General features: G+C 36.6%; 1 protein-coding gene across 1 annotated transcript in view; it reads left to right on the top strand.

The window, feature by feature from the left end:
* EYS (eyes shut homolog) overlaps positions 1-24353 on the top strand; it is a 906089-nt gene that overhangs the window by 619442 nt on the left and 262294 nt on the right. Inside the window, 1 exon segment of the mRNA XM_075747398.1 lies at positions 6353-6503. Coding sequence (XP_075603513.1) covers positions 6353-6503 — 151 coding nt within the window.

Here is a 24353-nt window from a genome sequence, read left to right as displayed (position 1 = left end):
GGAGGAAGGAATAAAGGCTGGAACTTAGTCCTTTGCCTAAATTGCCAGTCAAACTACACCTATAGATGTAACAGAAATACCAGTGAGATGATCCAGGCTCCACCATATCTACTGTACATACTCACAGTCCTCTGTTCACTTTCAGAATTTCTCTAAAATGTTAGCTTAATGCTTATCTTCTTAAAATGAGCAATTTAAATTTCTTTCAGAAACAAGCTTTCTGTCATAAAAAAAAATCATGCTATTATACTGCTGATGTTACATGAGCATAATCCTTTTGAACATTGTGTAGTAAAGATAGAGCCCAGTTCTGCATTGTCCAAATACGCGTCCAAGTACTCTTTGCTATTCCGAAGTCTCTACAAGAAGTGCTTTATTCATTCAACAAGAACTAAGATTTCACAAAGAAAGAAGGAATAGTGGAAATTGACAAAACCTATAAATTATGACAGAGAAACCTGGCATTAATATTTTCATATCCTGCAGTTAGTTTCCAGAAACTGAGAATAATGAAAGTAGACCTTCTTCTTGCATATCTGTCTCAGTATGCAAAAAAAACCCTGCACTGATCAAATCTTCTAATAAAACAAAAGATTAACACTAAATGCATTTGTTTGCAGCTAAATAATATTATTCTACTTTGCATCAATGCAATGTAAAAAAATCTTAACTGGAATGAAAAAACATCATGAAATCAAAGCTTATTATGTTGCACATATTTTTTATATTCCACAAAGAGTGACTATTTTTCATAAACTTTCTATGAGTCAACAGAGAATAAGTAACTACCTTTTTCTAACAATGTAATTGAATGCAATGGATTTAATTATACTAAATTGATCATAATAACAGTTAATAGTGACTTAATACCACCAATTAATTTGATACAAACTGTTGTTTTACAGCCTCTTTAAGATAAAAGCTTACTTAGTCAGTCATGCCACATCTTGGGTACAAATCATATTTTACACCTTTTCAGAACTCTGCCATCAAAAGAGACACTCAGAAGTTAAAATTTAGAATCACCAAAGAGACAAATCTGTGTTGTACAGTGATCTATTCTTGCTCAGATTATTTAACTAAATAGATACTAAAAATGTTTCTGTCGTTGCTACTTACTTTTACTTTGGATCACAAAAGAGCTTGTTAGTCTCACTTATAAGAATAAAAATATTCTACTTTAATTTTTGAAACAACTTATTGCAGGGGCAGAAACATAAGAACAGTAGAGTAAGACTTTAATAAGAGGCAACATACCTAAAACTTTGTTCTATGTTATTTTCTGAGGAACATCAAAGGATGCTTATGGATGCTAAAAGTGGATTCAACGTTCTGTGGCTGCCTTGGCCCCATGTCACAAGCATAAAAATGTATTAAGGAGAACACAGACAGGATATAGAGACCAGAAATAATGCTGGCCTGCAGAGTTGATGTAAATATGAATTCCCACTGTGTAACTTCTTATTCAGTGCAGTCTTTCAGTGTCACTTAAAATAAAATGTCAGTATTGCAAGTCTAGGTTGGACTAAGCTTGCCACTGTCTGAATGCTTGAATAGAGTACTCTCATTTGGGCCAAGCTTTTCACTAAATGGCGCTCTAGTTACATCAACTTGAAATAAGTGCATATTGTTTTCTAAGTTTAATTTCTGTAAATAGTATTTAAGGTTGTTACAATATGAGCAGCAGGAAATTTGAAGCTCTCCAAACTGCAAAGACAGAAATGGCCAGAGGCATAGAAAATTGTTTTTTCTCTAGCTAAATCTGTAATAGTAAATAAAACTGAAATCTGAAGACTATTCTCTGGACCTGAGGCCAACTGGCAGGTCCCAGATCATTTCTATAAAAATACTTATTGCAAAATAGGTTGGCAACATTTAACTAGGAGTGATTCCTGAATTGCACTAACTAGTGAACTTCTTCAGTTTCAGCATTGGAGATGATAGCTAGCCTGGGTGGCAACTGTGACAGGAACTGTGATAACTTCATAAAAACATGGATGATTATGTGTCAGGATTTGAACTCATGTTGTAGACCTTTTTAGTTAGTAATGTAAGGGTAACCTCTGTGAAAAGAATAAGGGGGTACGATATTTATTAATTCCTTAATACATGAAACAAAGATTAGTGTGTGTCCCCTCCCCCTCCATATTTCTAGAGAAATTTACATCATGCCATCATTATTCTTATTTATTTAGTTAAATCAGTCTCTAAGACCAGACTAAGAAATCAGCTCCAGGTCCAGGAAATATGAGTCTGCTGTCAGAGGGAATGAGAAAAAAATATGTCGTTGACTCATGAGTTCATCGACAACATAAAAGTGTATGCTACCCGGTGTCTCAGTAGGGCACAGTCAGCACCAACAGATGTGAGCAGTCTAAAATGATGCATCTTACTGCAGAGTGAAAATTTAATGACTGTGAGTGTAAGTGGTGTATTTTCTGGCTAAATAAATCTACTGAGGGTAATATGAGAATCTGCCTTAATCTCTAAATGTTATTGCTATGGGGTTGGGTTGGTTTTTTTGGGGTTTTTTGCTAAATAAAAATGTCGCAGGATTGTAGAATCTTACAATAATTCAGGCTAGAAGGGTCCTCAGGAGGTCTCTAGTCCAACGTCCTGCTCAAAGCAGGGCCAGACAAGGGTCAGACAAGGTTGCTCAGGGCTTTATTCAGTCAGGTTTTCAAGACCTCCAAGGGTGAAACCTGCACAACCTCTCTGAGCAGAGAGGTCCAGATGTTCCATTCTTAAAGTTGTCTCAAACACCCTTGCAAAGCCTTAAGGATTTTAAAACCAGTACCGGGTCAAAATTGATCCCACCTTTTAAATGTGCGTTAAGAAAATGTAATTCTTAATTGTTTGTGACAATTGGTCTATTGTTCTGTTGCAATTTGACAAAAATAAACACTCTACTACAAGGAGCAGTTTGAGTATGAAACCAGATAACGAAATCTACTAGGCACTGGGTGAAAAGAGAGGGAAACAGGAGTTATCTTTAATTTTTTTTTTAAGATGAGAAATCTGTAAAATAATAATTAAACACAGTGAAAATGAAATATATTTCTCAGCTTTAATTAATCAGTAGTCTTCAATAAAATCAGGGAACTTTGGCATTGTTTTTTAGAATATATGATAATAAAACTTCTCTTTAATTCTTATAGTTCATTACTCATATTTGATATAGCTGTTTGCAAACCTACTTTTGTTTTTGTTTAATAGACTGAATGCTAATATTACATCCTAAATAGTTCATGGGTCATGAGTGAATTATGTATTGTTGTTTAGCATGATCACATTCAAAGTGAAATTGCTAGAGATGGGTGAAAGTTTCAATCTTGTTCCTAGAACAAGAGATTTCCCTTTCTTATCAGGAAAACCAGATTAAAGGAGCTTTATTCCCAGCAAGGCTGCACATTATGACTGACAATACTTTATCTGGACATTCCACTTTCCGTCCTCCTCTTCTCCCATTTGTTTTATTACCTTTTTACCATTTTATGATAATCCCATACATGCCATTTAATCATCACTAACAAATGTCAGCAAGTAAGGACATTATGTAAAAGAATTTGGATTTCACGCAGACATTGTCATGTTTAGCTACCGTTATCCTAACAGTTATCAAATTATTATCTGACCTTTCCATCCTTCCAACCTGCGAGGCATTGGGCAATGGATTTAATACTGTTTAGACAGAACTCATCTTCAGGTTATAATTAATAGGCCAGTATTTAATCATTACGTTTATGTGAGTACAAATGAGGAATCTGTGAACTATTACTGCTGGGTTGGACCGAGGCGCAATTACTGGTAGCTTACCCAGCAAAAGTGCTTGAGAGTTGCTGTATGCATTTCCACATTTATAATTATGCAAAAAGCTCTGTCTTCTTACTTGACCTTTAAAGCACCCAATATGCTGATTGTAGAAAAAGTATTTTAAAAGCCTGATGGAAATTTCATAGAGTGCATATATGACCCGGTGATTGTATCATCAGCAAATGCTAAACAATAATGGTTTAAGGTTGTTATTCTAATTTGGCCAGACCCTGCTAGATTCAATCAAGCACAATCAAAGGTGCATGGCTGACATTTTAACAAGCTTAGGGCGAAGGCAGCTAATGCTATTGAATTGTATTAACTTGTTTTCTGACATAAAGTACTGGGAATTAATTTCAAAATATGTTTATATATGCACACAAAAATACCTCTGCATATCCATCATATAAGCTATTAAGGACAATCTAACAAATATGTCTACAGCTAATGTGAAAAGAACTACATTTGTAAACAGGGTGCTTCTGTAATAGAAGTACATCATAACCAGTTACAGCATTAGCATCTCAAAATGTGTAAAAGAAATAGTGATTTAAAAAAAAAAAAAAAAAAAAAATTTGGGGGGGCAGCTTTCCTTCATTTAGCACATCTGTTAATTATTTTAAAAAATAAAAAATGCATTATGTTGCATTAAACCAAATCTGATTTAAAATTTTTCTGAAATATTGCTGTCTTATTATTGTGCCTTTATTCATAAATATTATATCCTTTAATCAGAAAGAGAAGATATTTTAGATATTTAAAAATCAATAATTTTGTCCTTAGAACTCTCACCTAAGCTTTCTGCTGTAGAATGAATATATCCAAAACGTCACACTGGGTTCAAGCCTTAGGAAAAAACGCTTAATCATTGAAAACTGAGCTACTGAGAATGCATGTATGAGTTACACACATTATTAGCAAACTTCCTTTGTAAGCAAATAATGAAACTGGTGTGCTGCAGAACCTTGCATATGTGCTTAGACGTACAATCATTGCATAACATCTACAAAATGCGATAGGAAAACATTCCTTTCCTTGATTGCCATTCTGGCTACAATTTTCTCCTCCCTTTTTCTCATTCATGTTAGCTATTAATTAGCAAGCTTCAAAAAACTTTGTAAAAATTGAGGTAAAAACAAAAAAAATCCCCTGAAGTGATCCCTTAAGTTTATTTTTAGTCCACAGAATTAAAACCTCAATTTATTTCTATTCCTTCATGTTGATTTTAACAAAACAAAACTTCATATTCTTCATCTGAAATTATTTACCATAGGATGGACAGGCCATTTTGCTTGCAAAAACATTTATAGTCCTGTCTTTTAAAAGGCTAATACCATGTTTGCATATTTTTCTGAAAGTATCACAAAAACAGAATTATACAGAAAACAAACATAAAGAACTGTTTGCAAATGTTGCTAATATTATGTCTCCATCCTCTCAATTAAAAAATGATAGAAGACCTTATCAAATAGTATGTGAGATATCCTTTATATATCATTATCTGACAGAAGATAGCGAAGAAAATTTTCCATGCTCTTTTTGTAACCAAATTACAGAAGCTAATTTTGCATTTTCAAAGATAAACTGAATTCATAATTTACCTATAGCATCCTAGCTAAATTACAGATTGCTGCTTTTATGGTTTTGTTTAGTATATGCTATTTTTACACAGATTTTTTTTTTTTGTGGCACCTATATCTCAAAGGCACTTCAATATTTTTAAACATTCAGCTGATTGAACCCTGATTTGTTTCATGTGCAGAGAGAAGGATGGGCTGAAAGAATTTCCTACGTGAGAGGGTCTTTAGTCCTGGTATTTCTTCACTGTGCTTTCTTTCATGAAGATAGAGTGCTTGCTGCCAGTCGGTTATCAGAATTTAAATGAGTTTTGCATCATTAAAAAAAAATTGAAGAAAATCAAATTGTTTACTTTGCACCTTCTGTTTATTGTTAACAATTTATGCATGCTGTTAAGAGCGGCGATGTTAAGAGAGTGTGTGGACGGGGGAGGGAAAAGGGAATGTATGTACTAATTTCAGGGCCTTATATTACTGCCTTCAGTTTTAGGAATAATGCTTTTGAAGATAAGTATTACAAATTATATTAGGTCTGCACTCTCTAAAATGCAGTTTATTTTAAATTGCTTTTCTGGGTTATCTTTTGTCTTTGTGATGAAAAAGAGGGATATTTAAAATATTTGAAGTCAATGCAAGTCTGTTTTTCAAATTACAATGCCTTCTTGTTATTGTTAAAAATTGCCTAACATTTTTATTCAGCCATTATGTGTTTTGGTTTTTTCAGCAGTTGCACTCCTCAGATTTACAATATGGCTTCATTTTAATGGAAGTTCAAACCCCAAAGACATGCCAACTTACAGCTTGTTAAACATCTTTCACGTTTATAGTCTTTAATATAAAAACAGCTATTTACTTGATTTTCTTTCCTTATTGGTTTAGTAACAGCCTAATTAATTTGTCAGATAGATGGTAATGTAAACTATACATAGTGGTAAAATGTGCCTATTTCTAAATTTTTGCAGGCAAGGCATGGTACCATGTGAAGCAGAAATGTCAGTCCTGGGGATATCTGCAAAGACGAGTATGCCTAGCAATTTCTGGTCCAGTTCATATTGGCGTGAAACAGGATCCATATTTGTTGGTGGTTTGCCTCATCATTATACAATAAAACAGGTATTTTTTTCTTATTATTTATTTTTATTTAAGATGTTTGTTATTTGGGGAGTGACATATTGAATAGGATATAACTGAAGAAATTTAAACTATGCAAAAAATAAAAATTACTTACAGCATTGTGAGGATTACATCTAAGGGATGTATGGTCCCTTGCAGAGTTTTGCTGGTGCCTGGGACTTCAGTAAGTGAAGTAATCCGGAACAGCATTCTGGCCTGAAGTTATGATCTTCATTCCTGTTTGTCTTGAGTAGGCAGAGTTCAGGAGCAATATAATGAAATTCAGAGGATGTACCTTTTACCTCAGGTGCTAGTTCTATGAAGATGTGAAAAGTATAACTGCACTGGTTTCCATAACCAAAGAGGCTCTCTGCTTGCATCCTATGCTGGCACGGGCAGCTGTGTGTAAAAACGGAGCAAAGAAGAGTTAACCTGTGGAATTGCATTAATGAACGAGAGGTATGGTACAGGAACTTGAACTTATGGGGCCATGTATGCAGCTAGGGTAAGGGCATGTGCAGGGGTGAGAAGTAATAGACAATAGGGCTAACACAGAGCTAGGGAAGAAATGAGCTGTGAAGGTGTTCAGAAGAGTATATGCAGGGTCGTGCAGAGCATTGGAGAGAAGTGAATCATTACTGAATTGTTGTTATGGAGGAATTTGGGGCCGAGTAGTCACAATAATAGATGCACATCACTTAAGTAAATTCTAATTTTTTTTTTATTTTTTTTTTTTTCCCCCAAAGCAGGGTCAGTATAGATAGTGATTTCTATTCTAGTCTATGACACTCACACTCTTCACACTCACGCTCACACTGATCAAAATCCCAGCCCCTGTAATTCATTTGAGACTAGCACCATGCACCCAGGGGACACTCACTCCAGGTCCTGGCAGTGTGGTCCCTGTGCAGAGAAATTCCCAGCTGGCTCAGCCCTCTACATCTTCTCAGGTGTCTGAGTACAGAGTCCCCATCTACACCCAAGGGGTTCTTGTCATAACTAAGTATAATTTTTTAAAATTAAGTTGCTGGCATAAGGTGCCAGTGGTCTTGCTAGTCAGATAGCCCCACGTCAATCTGTGACTTTCCCCTTATCTAAAGCTAACCAGGATTTGGCTACCTGGATTATTTCATCCTCTAGTCTCATGTCACAAATGCGCTACAAGAATGTAAAGTTGATCACCATTATAACAATAATTATCTGTGAGTCTTTATTTGTTTTCCACGCATAGTGGAATAAACTAAACTGTTAGCACCTGGTTGGTGTAGTCCAAGTCTCATCTATCTGAGCAGTGATCCTTCGGATAGGTGACTGTATCACCACATCTGTAACAGTTAATCTGCAGGGTTTTTTTGTTTTCCCAGTACATAGCAGAATCATGTAGTCAGAGCTGGACATCTGAAGTCCAGATTTCATTTTTTTGAGCCATAATTTTGGGCAGTCTTCACCCTGTGATAATTTTTTTAAACTTTTTATTTCTATTCTGTTCTTTGGTAAGTGAAGGTCATCTTATAACAAGGTGAATACAGTACTTTCAAGCACAGATGTGGTTTTGATGCTGTTATTGTAATGTAGCATTTCTAGATTCCTTTCACCTTATAATAAATGGGATAGTAAACAATCAAGTGGCAATACTGTTGAAATCCAACTTAAAAGTTCTTGTGAGATGATGCTTTTAGGGTTGCGAAATATTCCTTCAAAAGTGTACTTCTAAATACCACATACTGGCATTAAAAGAGCATGTCAAATAGTATTTGCAGTCATACAACTTTTTCCTTAATTCAAATGTTCATACTCAAACTACCCATCTGTAATATTTTATCCTATTAGTTGCATATAAAATTTTATTTCCTATAGAAATGTATCTTCAAGAAATGTTCTATACTAGTAAGAAATAAGAAAATGATATTTTCAATGTTTAAATTATCTGTCTTCTAGAAGCTAAGAGAAATGTTTTTGGGCTTCGTCCAAGGAATTTATAGTGAAGGCTTAGGTAAGTTCAATCCATGGAGAGTGTTTAGGAGAAGGTACAGAAACAGTTTGTTTGAGGGATATACATAATAATGTGTATGTGAGAAGGAACTCTGAGATGGTAAATAGCTCTTCACCAGCCAAAGGCAAAATAAAATCCAGAACAATAAGTTTACCTTAGATATCACTTAAAATAGCAATAAACCACAATGTTTTAAGGGTAATATACTGCTTAAACATTTTGCTTATATATGTGTTGGATTGTCACATTAAGATGGGCTTGCTTTCTTTAAGGATGTTGCAGTTCAATACCTTATTCTATTCTTAATGCAGGATTAATAGGTGAAAAGTTATGGTCCGCATTTGTTATGTAGATGAGGTAATAGGGTGATACATAACCTTTATTAGTACTTGGACAGCATATGTTCAAATAACATCCCCAAAGGTAAAAATACGTCCTTGACTCTCAGTTGCCTCTGTAGTTTTCCACGAAGCTTTTTTGCAGTTCACTCCTTTGTGTTTGAGATTACCTCAGCCATTTATTTCACTTCATTTTCTTTACTCCTTTATGATTTTTATGTTCATTTTGATCTTAGTGTTTCATTTTGCCTAATTTTTACTTTTTTTGTAGCTTTGGGCAAGTTTAATTTTCTCCATCAAAGTCTGTTGGCTACAAGCCATGTGCAGTCTGTAAAGACTATATTTTTCCTTTTTGTCAGGGAATGGAGAACTGTCTGTCCAAGTTCTCTTTATGTGGCCTTTTCAATCCCAGCAGTAGGAAACCACTCCAGGAAGTTTCTTTCTCATCAGCTTTGACCCAGGTAGTCAGGCTTCTATTGTAAAACCTTCATCATCCCCAAAACAGAAAAGTTCTGTTTCTGACCTTCATCCTGCAGTTCGCTTCAAGGGAGATTTCTGCTCCAGCTGAGACTCAGCTTTTTCTGGCAAATGCTGTGATCACTCTTGGAGTCAAGTCTGATAATGACCCTTGTGATATCCATAGTATCTGCCTAATAATACATTGTCTTGTGTTAGATGAGCTCCTTCTCTCCCTGGAGTATTTCACTCTGCTGTTGGCTCTCCTACCTTCCAACACTGTGGAAGTTGCAGAGAGCAGTGACTTCAGACCCTAGACTGCTTCAGTTTCTGTCTAACAGGAACTTCTAGCTGTCAGTGACAGAAAGCATTGACACAGGAGTTCTGTATTACTGGAATTGGCTCATGCTGCACTATTAATTTCCAGGCTAGATTCCTCTTCCTTACTTTATGAGTGAAGTTTGATATGATCTGCGAAGCCCTCAGGGTAAAATAATGTGTCCTCTGAGGATTTCCTATACTGCAATTTCCTAATCAGCTCTCAAGTATCCACGCATTTTTTCCACATATTTATTTTTTGTCTGTATGTTTATTATTCGATATTGCTTAGAGTCAGAGTGCCCTCAACATGTAAGGCAAGGTCCAACAATTATTCTCTGCCTTTCAGTCTCAAAAAGTCGAAGCTTTCTTTTCCAAAAATGAGAGGGGAATTACCTTCCTCTCTTAACTGCTTTTCCTTTTGTTCTTTGATGCCATTCTGTATAAGGGGTACTATAAGGGCTGTGGGTATTTCTTACCTTTTTTCCCAGGCTCAACTTCACTCCCAGCTCCTCTATCTCCTCCCCGTGAGCAACACAGGAGGATGGGGAATGGGGGTTGTGGTCAGTCCATAACAGCTTTTCTCCGCCACCCCTTCCTCATACACAGCTACAGTTCTCTGATTTCTTACCCACAGGCCAAAGATAGAAAAAGTATTTGCCTGGCTATGAATTAGAGGGTAAGGATCTGAAGACATGGGTAGAAAATGAGGTAACAGATACATACGCTGAAATACCTTGGACGAGTTCATCCAGGTTCAAGCACTGCAAACTGTTTCCGCACAGCAAGAAATTATTTTTATGACTCTCTGTAAACTGTCCTTTGCAAAATGTAGTGGATTCATCTGACAGTGTAGGAAGGCAGAGCTGAACAGTCAGGAGGAAAGCTAAGCTATAAATAGCTGGCTGGCAGACATCTCATCCTGCTGTCTTTACACAGCAAAAAACTCCTCCCATTCAATTCTGTGACAGCTTTGTTTATTATTTATTTTAAAATCATATCCTATTTCTTCATTAAAGAATGTGATGGACATATTTCAGACTTGTCACGTCTAAGAAACCAGTAAACAGCAAAATCCGTTAAACAGTTCAATAGTGTCATATTTTTAAAACATTTTTTAAAAGGTGTTTGTGATAGCTGTTTTCTGAGACTTAAAAATCAACAACAGGGGAATAGAAACCGAATTAGACACAGAAAAAAGACATTTTAAATCAGAAATTTAAAAAAAAAAAGTATTATTTCTGAAGTCTTAAGATACGTTTCAGAATAATTAATTTCATGCTAGCTTTAGTATCATTAATTGTTTACAATAGCTTGTTCCTCTGCAAAGAAGATAAGATTGGTATACTCAAAGGGAAATTAAAGATTGTTTTCAAATACCTACAGCAACAGTTGATTGCAGTAATAGTGTTATTTCTGCTGCTATAATTGCTCCAATAATTTATATTTCTAGACTTAATAGTATTTTAGTATTGAGAATGTGAAATGTCATTATATCTTCATAGCCCTTTTCAACATAAGCAATTCTTTATAATTAAACTTTGCAAGTATTCAAACAAGGAAGTTTCGGAAGGAAAGGAATCTTCTGTACTAGGAGAACAGTCTTAAATAAATAATTTAAATTTAAATACTTTAAATAAAGATGAAGGATAAAGTGGAAAGTAAGCAAATGTATACATGGGCATTGGTATCTTCATGTCACCCATGGGGAAACGGAAACAGATAGTTGAGTGGTGTGCTTAGGGTGGTAGTGTGTTAGAGTGGTAAGTAAGGTGAGATGGAAATCATTATACATTTAAAGTCTCTCAGCGAAACTACTAGCCCATACCTGGGTGAACTTTTTTGTGGGGGCACGTATTTTAAATACATAGGTATAAAAAAATGCTGCGCATATGTAAGAAAACAGATAGTTTTCTTATGAAAAAGAGATCATATGATCATATGATTACAATCATATGATTTGTAAAACCATTTTATTTTGACAGAATTTTGACATATTGATTGCCAGCCAAATCTCCAGATCTGTTAATAGAATCCTCTAAGTTAAAAAAAAAAAAAAAAAAAAAAAAAACAAACAAACAAAAAACCCCCTCTGCTTCATTTTTCTTGATTTTTTTATCAGTATATACAATGAGACGTGTAGACTAGTTACAGGTTTTTTTTCATTAGATCATAAATCTGCTCAGCAATTATTTAAAGGATTTTTCATATTTGATATAATTTAAAGCATCATCTACTCCATGAGTTTAAGCTGCAGCTCAGAATAGACTAAGTGGGAGCTAGTTGCCAGGCATTAGTCTTCACTCAAGGCACAGTGGAACGTAGGTGCTTAGCTGTAGCAGCTATGCACTTGAGTTTGAGGTTCTGCTGTGATACAGAAAATGAAAGTGAACAGTGCTGACTCTTCTGTCCAACATCTTCATGTGGTTTCAGTGCTACACTGCAGAAACTGTGAGCTCTTCCTGTTTGTATCAATTCCAGTGCCTGTATTTAAAAAAAAAAATAAATAAAAAGGACCAAAATATTTGTCCTTGTATTTATGCCACTTCCTTTTAATTAGAATTTCCTTACACATATTGTGTGTCTTCCAAGTCTGCTCTGTTGTTAGGTTTGTGATTAGAGTATTCAGAAAGGCTTTTTCAGAGTGTTTGTTGGTTTGAAATGCATTGTATATCCTGAAGAGTGTCTGATTTCTTCTTGGATCTTGGCATGACAGCCTTGGATCCTGACAAGTATTTTCTTTCTAATGTCCTATTCAGGATATGTTCTGGATCTGTCTTTGCATCACCCAAATGCTTATTCTAATTAAGAACTCTGCTTATTCTTTCTCAAGCTATTTTATATATTTACGTGCTTTTATATAAATATACAGATAGATACTAAATAGATATTTGTCACATCACCAAAAATACATCTTTTACATACCATTCATTGTTTTGCTGACTGCTGTCACATTCACTGCTACTCATACTTCTTTAGATTGAGAAGTCATGGCTTACATGCTCTGTTCTTATACAATTAACCATTTCCCTGAAAGCAGGGGTCCTGCCTCTTGAGTGAAGAGATAATTCTGCAATCTTCTGCAGGGAGCTGCAGGGAGCTGCTGTTTTGACTGTTCTGAACAGTTTATCATGATCAGCAAACTTTTTCACCTCAGTACTTCCTATATTCTCAGATAATTAATTTGTGAATGTGTTTAACAGCACAGGACTCAGTTGGCAATATTTGTGACAGCTAACCAATGTGCAAACTGACCTAGTATTTGTAACTTTGGTTTCCTTTCTTTTAACCAGTTTATTAACCCCAAAGAAGACCTTCCTGTATTTGCCATGACTATTAATTGTCTTTAAAAGGTTTTGGTGGGGAATGATGTCAAAATGTTTTTGGAAATTAAATTAGCCATGTTCAATGGCCTTCTTGTTTACGACCATTAATGTGTTCAAGGAATTCTAATAATTGGGGAAGCATAACTTCCTTTTACCAATTTTACACTGATTCTTTATGTCATATTGTTCCATGGGGTTTTTTTTAGGAGATTGCCTCTGAATATAGATTTGCTGGGATTTAGTTTGCTTCAATCGTTTTGGCCTTTCATTGTCCCTGTAAAAAAACTGGTATCGTAGTTGCCACTTTCCTGTATTTTGGTACCAAACGTGTTTTAAGTGAAAAGTTACATACCGCCTTTGAACAATTCCAAGCTTCCTACTTTTCACAGTTTAGAAAGTTTTGATGAGTACTTGAACAACCTCCCCTGGGACATAACAGAGTCTCGATCACTGGAGGTTTTCAATATGCAATTGGACAGGGTGCTAGATAATCTCATCTAAGCTCCCTTTCCCATGAAAGATTGGACCAGATGATCTTTCGAGGTGCCTTCCAACCTGAGCTGTTCTATGATTCTATGATTCTATGGCTCTGTGAGTATTTTTTCCTGCCTAAAATAAATTATATCCCAGAACCTTTTTGAATATGCGTAGTTGCAGATTTAATTTACTAGATACGTTCCCTTTACAGCCTCCACCCTTATTTTGGCTGGAAAGATGTCATCTAATAGTCTTCTTTATTCTCCTATTTTGTCATTCAATCTCCTTTTTTTTTTTTAAGTCATGATTTATTTTTTTTTTTCTCCCCCTGCTAGAGAGTAAATAGTTATCTGAACTCTATGGAACTCTATGGAAGTGTTTTTCTGTAACCTGCATGCATTTTAGTCTTTCTTTTATTTTTATCCTTACTAACCTTGTCCTGTTGCAGTTAAACTATTTTTGGCAGATTTTTTAAGTGTGTTTTTCTGCCAGAAGAACACTGAAGTTGAGTACATTATAGTCAATGTTTTTAAATGTTGGGGTTTTTTGATGGTTATATATTGAAACAGATCCTGTGCCTGGCTTAATGCAAAATCAAGAGTTATTTCTCTTGTGGTTTCTCTAATGCTTCCAAGAAACCATTATTTGCAGCATCTAAAAATGTAGTCCCTGCATCATATCTTATCATGATTTCTTACCAGACTGCTTGGGAGAAATTAAACTCTCCTATTACTGTGTTTTCTGCCTTAACCTTTTTAACCTGCTTTAGTATTTAACAAGCACTATCATCATCTTGGTTAGGTGATATAACATATAGCTCTACTATCATATTTTTCTTTCTGCATGAAGTTTCAGTGGAAAAGGATTTGTACTAGTTTGTATATATTTATTTGACTGCTTTCTTTATATTGCCTTTTGTCTGGTGCAGCCTATGCCTTACATGATTTTTACTCTTGCATCATAATATCCCAGTGTTTATTTTTCTACCATTGAGATGCTTATCCTATTCTTATTCTTTGACTGCTTCTTTTTCTTTTTAGAATTCATATATTTTTTTCCAGAGGCAGTTACTTGTCTTTTGAAAAGATATAATGGTTCAGTGGTTTGACAGAAAAGGAGTTGTATTTAAAAGCACACAAATTGCTCATATTTACCTAGCTCAGTTGTATCATGTATATTTGGAATGTGAATTTTTGATTTTTTAAAAAAGATTTTCTAGATAAAGAGAGAAATGTAATGGAATTATATTGGTAAATCAGTTTTAATATAATTGCGATATTCTGAGATTATGACTACTATATAACAGTAATATACTGTCTTGCCTAATCATATTGGTCCAAAAATAAATATGTATGGGACTTCAGATATTTTGCTACAAGTTCTGGATGTGTACAATGCTTCCCTGTTGGGATTCTTCATTACTAGTGTGCCAGTAGCCCTTACCATAAAAAGGTGTGATCTTGTTAGGTCTTCAAGGCTAAACAATACAGAGAAATGATACTGTCACGTAAAATCTAAAATGTTCCTGTAATACTGTATTAGTTGCTTGTGTTCTTCCTTTCAAGTCAATCTGTGCTGTAAATTCTGCAGATGATGATCTTGGACATTGCAGTATTTGAGATATCAACTTAAAGAAAAGATGTGTGCACAAAGAGCATTGTAGTGAATAGCGTCACATTCTATTTTTATTTTTTTATAATTACATTAATCAGTATGATTATAGGTATATTATTGATTCATTAATACTTTTAAAATACTTTTTATCACATTTGAATATGCTCCTGTAAGTGTTTTGGAGAATTTATTATTGATTTATCAGCTTGAAAAAAGTTTGAATTCTTGCTGAAGATCAATATTAGTATTGTGCGATCCTTAAAGCTAAAAAAAATTCCCAGCTCATACAAATGCAGAAGTTTTGGATTCTGCTGGTTATAGTAAAAACTAAACCTAGATCGTATTAATCAAAATGTGCAATAAATCTTTCTAGTATGTCTAATAAATTCCAAAATTATAATATAGAAAATGCAGAATGGAAGACATAAATGTACATATAAAGACCACTCAATTCTTTTTATTCAGTTACTAGTACTATTTCCTGAATATTTCTTGATAACTCTGTGTTGAAAAGTTCATATTAATTTGGGTGATTTTACTAGTTACAGACTGCACTTCATATTTTATTAGGAAGATAGCTGAGAGAAGTATTTTTGACATATATAATATCAGATTTCTTATTGATTGTGAACATGCATATTAGAAGCAGTTATCTTTTTCTACCTTTTCTCCAGCTATATTCTGTAATATTTTTACTGCTTTTAAAAATTTCATTAGAGTTTTTTAGAGAAGTTAGAATTTCATATGTGTATATATGTATGTATGCATATATTTAGTATCATATTATGTAAATAGAAATATTAGTAATGCAAATTCAAATATTAATTAACTGTTGATACTAATATTAATATAACTATAGAATCATATAAATGTTTTGGTTGGAAAACGCCTTTAAGGTCATCAAGTCCAACTGTTAATATATGTTAATACATTGTATGAATATTATATTATTATTAGCATTTTCCCTAAAATCTACCAAAACCATAACAAAATACTCTCAAACCGGAAAGCAAAAAAAAAAAATATCCTTCACTGCGTTAAGTACACAAACCAGAAAGTATTGCTAGTGAGGAATCAAGATCTTTTCTCAGTGATCATCTGTTGCATCAAATTGAAGGCGATACTTAAGGTTGTCGATAAAGTGGTACATTTTCACATGGCTGTGCTTCACAGAAGTGCAAAAATCTCATTAACATCAGCAACTCTACATGAAAAAATGAATTTGCATTCCACATATATAATATGTCAGAAGTCCACAGTATAAAGTGATTACTATAAACAAGATTAAAAATGTAATTCAGTCTCATTAGATAATGCTAGAATGCCAAGACCATTATCGTTATTACAGAGCTACATATATACCAGTGATATTGTAGTTACACTATATTCTTGCAGAAAAGAAGCCAACGAACTTTAAGAAGTTCATGGCCCCCGGCCGTCTGTGCAGCAGGCCTTGGCTAGGAGCAGCCACACTGAATTAGAACATTAAAAACAATGGGTTTGAACTCCAAAACTCTGGGCAGAATCAGGTTGCTGAGCCAAATAGGTTATTCCTGTTTCTTATTTGTATGAGCCTCTTGATGTGCATGGCTTTAACTAAGTTCTCTAGAAGCTCTTTTATGCAATTAGAAATAACCAGACCTCTCTGTTTGTGCATGGGGAAATCAAACTGCTGAAGCTTCTGAGTCTGAAATTAAAGGAGTGCGAGGAGAAAAGGAAAAGAAAAAAACTAGCAAAATCTCCTGCTAACACTGAATGATGATGATTGCCACTGTCTCACTGCAATCCCCTCAGAATATGACTTTATGGAAGTATTTTTCTCAAAAGTATTTTAATTGTTTCATACTTACAGTGCCTGAACTCAGATTTGTGTGTTCTAAATGCTTGAAGCTAACCAGATAGCATCCTCAGTAAAATAAAAGATTGATACAAAGGCATCACTGAAACTCATCACTGAAACTTTCTCTGTTTTGTTCTCTTGAGATCATTTAAAAAAAAAACAACCCCACACATATGGGGAAGGGGATGTAAACAAACTCTGTATTTGGAGAATTTGATAAGAGATTTGAGTTCAGATTTCTGTTTAGTATGGAGGAAACATTTTCTTTGACTAATATTTCCTATAGAGATAATTAAAGGTTCAGGAAATAAAATGAAAGATAAATTAAAAGGAAAATAGTCTTATATCATTCTATTTGTAAAGGGAACTGGTGGATGCACTCAGATTAATTGATATACCACTGTAAAAATACATTTATATTTGAAAGAAAGTACATGTTGTGTATTCCTGTGTGACACAAGAAGGTTTTTCTGTTGCAGTACCTCTAGAGGACCTGCTGAAGCTCTTTCTCTCCTAGACAACATTTAAAATACAATAGTATCTACAACCATTTCAAACCGTACTGAGCTGAAATGCTCTTCTACCAGGTATTTCTTGTTCTGGAGTTATCTTTGCCTTTTGGATTTTAGAAACTCGGCTTTGACACCCTTTCAGCCTTGTGCCAGCTGTGGGGTTTTTACCCCATTTCCTTAGACACATTATATTTTTTTGTATGGACACCAGTGATTCAAGTCTTATCTGGCTGCTACCCAGAGGGACCTCAACAGGCTGGAGAAATGGGCTGACAGGAATCTCATGAAGTTCAAGAAGGGGAATTGCAAAGTTTTGCACCTGAGGAGGAATAAGCCCATGCACAAGTACATGGTGGGGCCAACTGACTGTAAAACAGCTTGGCAAAGGAGGACCTTGGGGTTCTGGTGGACAGCTAGCTGACCATGAGCTAGCAGTGCATTCTCACAGCAAAGAAGGGAAGTGATATCCTGCAGCTGCTTTAGGAAGAGCATTTCCAACAGGTCAAGGGAGGTGATTCATCCTCTCTGCTCAGTGCTAGTGAGACTGCATCTGAATTAATGCCACCAGTTCTGGACCTCCTCAGAACAGGAAAGATATGGATGTACTGGACTGTCTCCAGCACAGGGCCACAAAGATGATTAAGGGGCTGGGGCATCTCTCATAAAAGGAAAGGCTGAAAGAGCTGGGACTGTTCTTTTGAATTTGTGATCCCTTCCTGTCACATCACCCCAGGCCTTTTGCTCATCAGTCTTTCACAGGGCTGCTGGTAATTCTCTCCCTTCCTTGTCATTCCTAGTTTAAAGATCTCCAGAGGTCCCTTCAAACCTAAGCAGTTTTGTGATTCTGTGATCCATATCTGCTCTGAGCACCAGAGAGATTGCTGATACTGATACTGGGGGTCAATGCCAAAGCACATATCCAAACCCTGTGGTTTTGCACCTCTCCTTGGTAATTCACTCTATTGAGTCTTTTGCTCTGGAGCCACAAAATGGAACTTACCTTCAGGGTATCTCCTGTGCATTGTCGTAGTATGGCAGTGTGACCAGGGAAGAGATAGATACACCTGTCTCCTCACTGTCATGCATGCCTTGGGAAGTGTTGTCCTTGGGCTTTGGAGGTTTTTAGGTTCAGCTTGCCTTCCTCTGCTAATCCAGATCCTGAGAACTTCTATCCAGCATTCAAAGAGTTAGGGCAGACACAGCGTAATGGAAATTTTCTTCTATATTAGCCCATGCAAGATTATGTTCCACCAGTGAGGCCTTGCTGGAGCCTGACCAGGCAATTTGGCAACTGCTACCCTCTTACTGTTGTCTGTAAAAGAATGAACTACAACTGCTAAACCCCCAGGAATACTGAGTACCTATAGGGACTATGCTGTCCTTTTCCTTTACTTCCATGGCTTCATCAGAGGAGTGTAGAGGCATGTGACTCACAGGAAAGAGGGATGTTAAGAGACTGACTGCTAGGAGAAACAGCTTATTCTCCTATATCCCTCAGATTTCACTAGCGAACTGTTTCAGCTTTGTTCACTACTAAGACCTCATCAATAAAATATCTGAAACTGCAGCATCTGTCTGCAATGGTACCGTAGAGGACTTTTCAGCCACTGGCACCAATTATCTCATAGAGCTGAAAACTGTTCATGAACTATCAGGTACCTCCTCCTGTTGGTACCCTTCATACTTTTATTTTTGCACAGGATTCCCAAAGGAAGGGGATGAATCTACAGGAGAGAACCGATTTAAGTCTTTCACTTCTTTAAAGTTATGTCATCCCCTATTCCCTCACAATCTTTCTAATGACTTATAGGAAGAATTAGACAGTTTCTTTCTACCTCCTTCCCCTAGGTGCTCCTCAAGCTAAACCTCAACAGTCATTTAACCAGCCTCACAGGTGGCAGCTCTTTATTGATCATGGGTTGTCTGCATTATTTTCACCAGCTCATTCCTGCATATCAGCAGCCTTAAATATGGGTTGGAAGACTCGATACTATTTTTCTCCTTTCTACCTTTTACTGCATGCAACTACACTATCATCTTAAGGTCCTCTTATATTCAACACTTGACCTAAGATACAAATGGTCATTTGATTAACTTCATCATCTTGCTACCTTCTAAGCCTCTGTAAATTCTCAGGAACGTGCTGGGTTAACATTGGCTAAGCACCAGAAGCCCAGCCAGCTGCTCACCCACTACCCCTCCTGAACTTGACAGGGGGAGAAATAAAAGTTGAGATAAAGACAGGGAGATCACTTACCAGTTAACACCATGGCCAAATCAGACTTGACTTGGGGAAAATTAATTTAATTTATTGCCAATTAAAATAGATTTGGGTTCTGAGAAACAAAGACAAAATTAAAACAATACCTTCCCCCCCTCCCACCCCACTTCTTTCCAGGCTCAAATTCATTCCCCCAAGTGGTGCAGGGGGAAAGGAGGATTGTGCTCAATCCATAACAGCTCCTCTCTGCTGCTTCTTCCTCCTCATGCTTTTCCCCTTATCCTGCCTAGGTCCTTTCCACAGGCCACAGTTCTTTCAGGAAATATCCACCTGCTCTGGCATGGTCCCCTCCATGGGTTGCAGGGGAATATCTGCTCTGGCACCATGGAGCAGATATTGACCTTGGTGGTTGCACTTCTGTGTGTTTCCCTCTTTTTTTCTCCACGCCTCCACCACCAATTTGGCTGCTGGGCTCAGCTTTGCCCTACAGTGGGCCCATTGGAGCCAGCTGTCCCTGGCAGTGGACAATCCCACCCTCTTCTCACACAGGTCACCTCTGCAGCCTCCCCACTGCCAACACCTTAACACCTACACCCTATACGAAGAGACACTTAATTTTATCAGAAGATGCTGTTTTGATGATGTGTGAAGATATGGTTTTGCTTCTGTAGAGATTATTTCCTTATTTTGAAGAATGTTTTGAAGGGATTACACTGTTTTGAACTTGGATGGAAGTTGCTTTTATGAATTTGCAAGTTCAGATCCAGGTGATCATTTCTGTTTGAACATATTGGCAAGGCTGCAAGATTGCTTTTTGTCTTTCAACTGTGAGGGCACTTATTTTCCCATAGCTTCCAGGCTGACCTGCTGTTAAGATCTTCAGTTTGTGGTTGATGTTGCCACTTAATTAGTCCACAGATCCTGCATATTCCAACAGAATGCTGGCGACAGCTACAGCCCATTTTTGTTGGCAAGACATCTCCTTGAAACCTTATCTTGATGTGTGGGCTGATGTGGGAATTGTCCTGGGAGGAAATTTTCAGCCTCTGTGTGATGCTTTCATTCTTTGACAACCCTGCTTCTCACAGTAATATTAACCATTTGTCTATTCTTCCTATTTAGTGTGCAAAATTCAGGGCTGTTAGAGACATTTGGAGTAACTTATCTTCTACTGAGTATGTTCAGCCCTTTTTACCCAACAGATTTGCATGTTCCAAATTGTCTGACTTGCCTGGAAATGTGGCAATCTGTATGTACATAACACCTTGTCAGGTACCTTGTTGGGTACTTTAGCTTTGTTTGCCTGTTGTTCATGGTCCAGTCTGAAAGCTGCTTTTTAAAAAGTGATTGCTATCTTGAAAGTGGTAACACACAGAATTACAGGATGGAGAGCGCATTCGAGCAGTCTACTACACAGGATCTATAGTGTTTGATGGAGGTATGCCTTCACATCGATATCTTGGAAGTTGATACAATTCATAATGTGTATACCTTTGAGAATTATAGGTATAGGTTTGCCACCACATGTTATATAAACAACAAAAAGAAATAATTTCCTTTGTCTGGAAGCAATGGAGCTCAACAGATGGCATCATCTGTGAAGATGACATTTCAGTAATTCCTCTGTGTGACTCTTCAAGATCCTTTTTGGAAAATTTCAGCACGTCTGGTTGATGATAAGTGAGAAGTAAGGCTTGAGCAGTTAGCAGATAACTTTCATGAGCCCTTAGAGGATGTGTTTGATATCAGTCCCTTCCAGCAAAGCTTAAAGCTTAAAGAAACTACAGTGCAGTAACTTAATGCAGCAGTGCTCGTCAGTGCTTGCGTCCCAGACATCTGTCGCCTAATCACTTTGAGTTCCTTCCAGACACTCGCTGAACATTATACTATTTCCAAGCAGCCTCCCGAAGCTTGGGAGGGTAGGCTGTAATCATTCATTGCATAAGTGTACTCTGGGATCTTCTGTAAGAAGCTTGATGGCAGACTATCTGCTTGGACTGAAAATGTATATGGGCACACTTTCCTAAAAAAAAAAAAAAAACAAACCAGGTTTCACGCAGAAAATTCACATGCAGTCTGCAACTACTTTGTCTTACCCCTCCTTTTCAGTCTCTTTTTTAAGGCAGAATTGTATCTAAGTACTGAATTGCGGCCACTACGCTCCCCCTATAAACAATGAAGAAGAACAGAAGAGCTAGGGTTTACCCCTCAGAAAAGGGGATGTGTTGAGCATGCATACCAGCAGATACCAGTTAGGGACCTGTAATCTTCCTTTGTAGTTCTCGTGGTGAAACAACCTGATGGTGTAAACCTAAAAGGGAACTGTGCGATAGCAATTACTTCCATGTAGTTTAGGTAGGACCCTTTCACCTTCAGGAGAAACAAGGCTACAGCTCATTTGACAAAGCAGAGATATATTTAACAGAAGGTAAGTACCAGTCAGGCAACTAATGCAATAATTACCCACATGACCCTATCAATCAGCAGTTCCCTGGATTAGTTGCCCACTCTTTCCTTGTGTGTTCAGGAACTGTTGGTTCATCTCTTGCAGACTGTTTCTTTCTGCAATTGATGAGAATGCACAAATATTACCTTGTTTTTCTTTATGCATTCCCTGCAACACACAGCTAAAATCAAAAGTTGATCTCCTTTAGCTATCAATTTACACATCTGTTAACTTGTTTTTGATAACAGTAAATGTCTAGGCATGAGCTGTAGCAATTTAACCACAAAACTCAAGCTACATGAGAAAAAGCATGTTATGCAAACTTCTTATCACATTTTAATAGACAAAACCAATATTAATCTTTTCTTATTTTATGTATGTGTGATTTTTCTCCAAGTTTTTTCAACAGCAGAGAATTTTATGCCACAAACATGAAGTTTTGGGCGTATACCTCCATCCTATTAAAATGCAAATCCATGAGTTTCTCTTCAGGAAAAAAGAAGACAATTTGCTGCTAAATCCCACAAAATACCATTGAAAATTACTTTTACTGATTAAACTTGTGTGCTTTGGATGGCAAGTGGAGCAAAGTGTTGCCATTTCTGATAAATACACACTTAGTAACCAAAAGCATGCATGTGGCTAGAAAGTATATTAAGGTAGTTTATATATTATTCTATAACCAAGTAGTGCCACCTGAATTGATAATAATAAAAAAAATCTTTGCTCTCACAGCTGTGTTTTTACAGTATTCTGGGACAGAAATTTTTGGGTTTTATTTCTCACCTCTGTCACTATTATCACTAAAGTAGTGTTTGTATCACTTTTCATTTCTCTAACATTTTTAGTGGCAGTTGTTTTTATTTCCATGCACTGACTCACAGTAAGCATTACATCAGCTACTCATGTCATGTGTCTGAGAAATTCTGGATTCATGTTGATTCCCTGTACTGGGTCTGGCTGGGGTGGAACTAATTTTCTTCATAGCAGCCCATATGGTGCTGTGTTTTAGACTGGTGACCAAAGCAGGGATGGTTTGGCTGTTGCTGACCAGTGCTTACACAGTGCTTACACAGCATCAGGACCTTCTCTGTTTCTTGCTCTTATCCCTCAGAGAGTTCTCGGCTAGGGGTGGTCAGGAGGCTGGGAGGAGGCACAGCTGGGACAGCTGATCCCACCTGACCAAGAGGATATCCCATAGCATACAGCATCATGCTCAGCAATAAAAGTGGGGGGAAGCTTTTCCAAAGTAGCCTTTGTTCAGGGACTGGCTGGGCGCTGGTCTGCTGCTGGGGAGTGGTCGCTTTTGCATCACTTGGGTTTTTCCTCTTTTTTTTTTTCACCTATTAAACTGTCTTTATGTCAACCCATGAGTTTCCTTGCTTTTGCCCTTCTTCTGTCCACCATCCTGCTGGGTAGTGAGCGAGTGACTGGAGGGGTCTTACCTGCCAGCTGGGGTCAACCCAACACATTCCCTCAACCTCACTGCCACCCCAGGGGGACCTCTGTGGCTAACTTCTGTCACATGCTCACAATGAATCACACACAGTATTCCCTCTTATACTTCTGTTAGGTGCCATTGTTGATTTGTAGGTCTATCTGTAGTAGATTTCTCAGTGTGTTAAAGGTGTCTCCAGAGGTGAGAGTCTTGCCTGACTAGCTGGTAAGAACTGTTTGTTTCACAAGGAGCTAACGATGTCTTTATAAAGAAATAATAGGACGGCCACCAAGAAGTTCTCTTTACTATATAGATATGATATGTTTCAGCCTAACAAAATTCAACAAATATCAGCATTTATGAAATTTAAAAAACATTAATAATTCTTTGGGAGAAGTGTGATATCTTATCTTGAAGTATCTGGTAGTAGAAGTATTTGGTTTACAAACAGGAGACTGTACTGAAAGGTACTCCAGCAAGAAAATAGTCATATGAGGTTATATACTTTCCCTAATCTTTCAGTCTAGGGAATATTGAAATGTGGGGTTTCTTTGTGAAATCCTAACACAGGACTGCATAAATACTACCTGATCTGACCCAAATTACAGGAAGCTACCTGGGCATGATATTCTGCATGGTTTTCTTTAACCAAAGAAGACCAAAAGTCTTCAAAATAAGAAATATTCCAGGTTTTAGTAGAATAAAAACTAGAGCATTTAACCTCTTTATAATAAAAGCTTAGTATGATGTCAGACAAAATATCGCTAGATGCAATCCCCACCCACCATAATCTTGCAGGTGGGTTTTTAATCTCTCACTGCCTTTCTGAAGTTTAGTGAATTTGCATCTTCTCTGATCCTATTTTCCTCAC

The sequence above is a fragment of the Balearica regulorum genome, chromosome 3 (assembly GCF_011004875.1).
Source record: "Balearica regulorum gibbericeps isolate bBalReg1 chromosome 3, bBalReg1.pri, whole genome shotgun sequence".
Classification (NCBI taxonomy): Eukaryota; Metazoa; Chordata; class Aves; order Gruiformes; family Gruidae; genus Balearica; species Balearica regulorum.
Note: the sequence above shows the minus strand (reverse complement) of the source record. Positions and strands in the feature narration are given on the sequence as shown.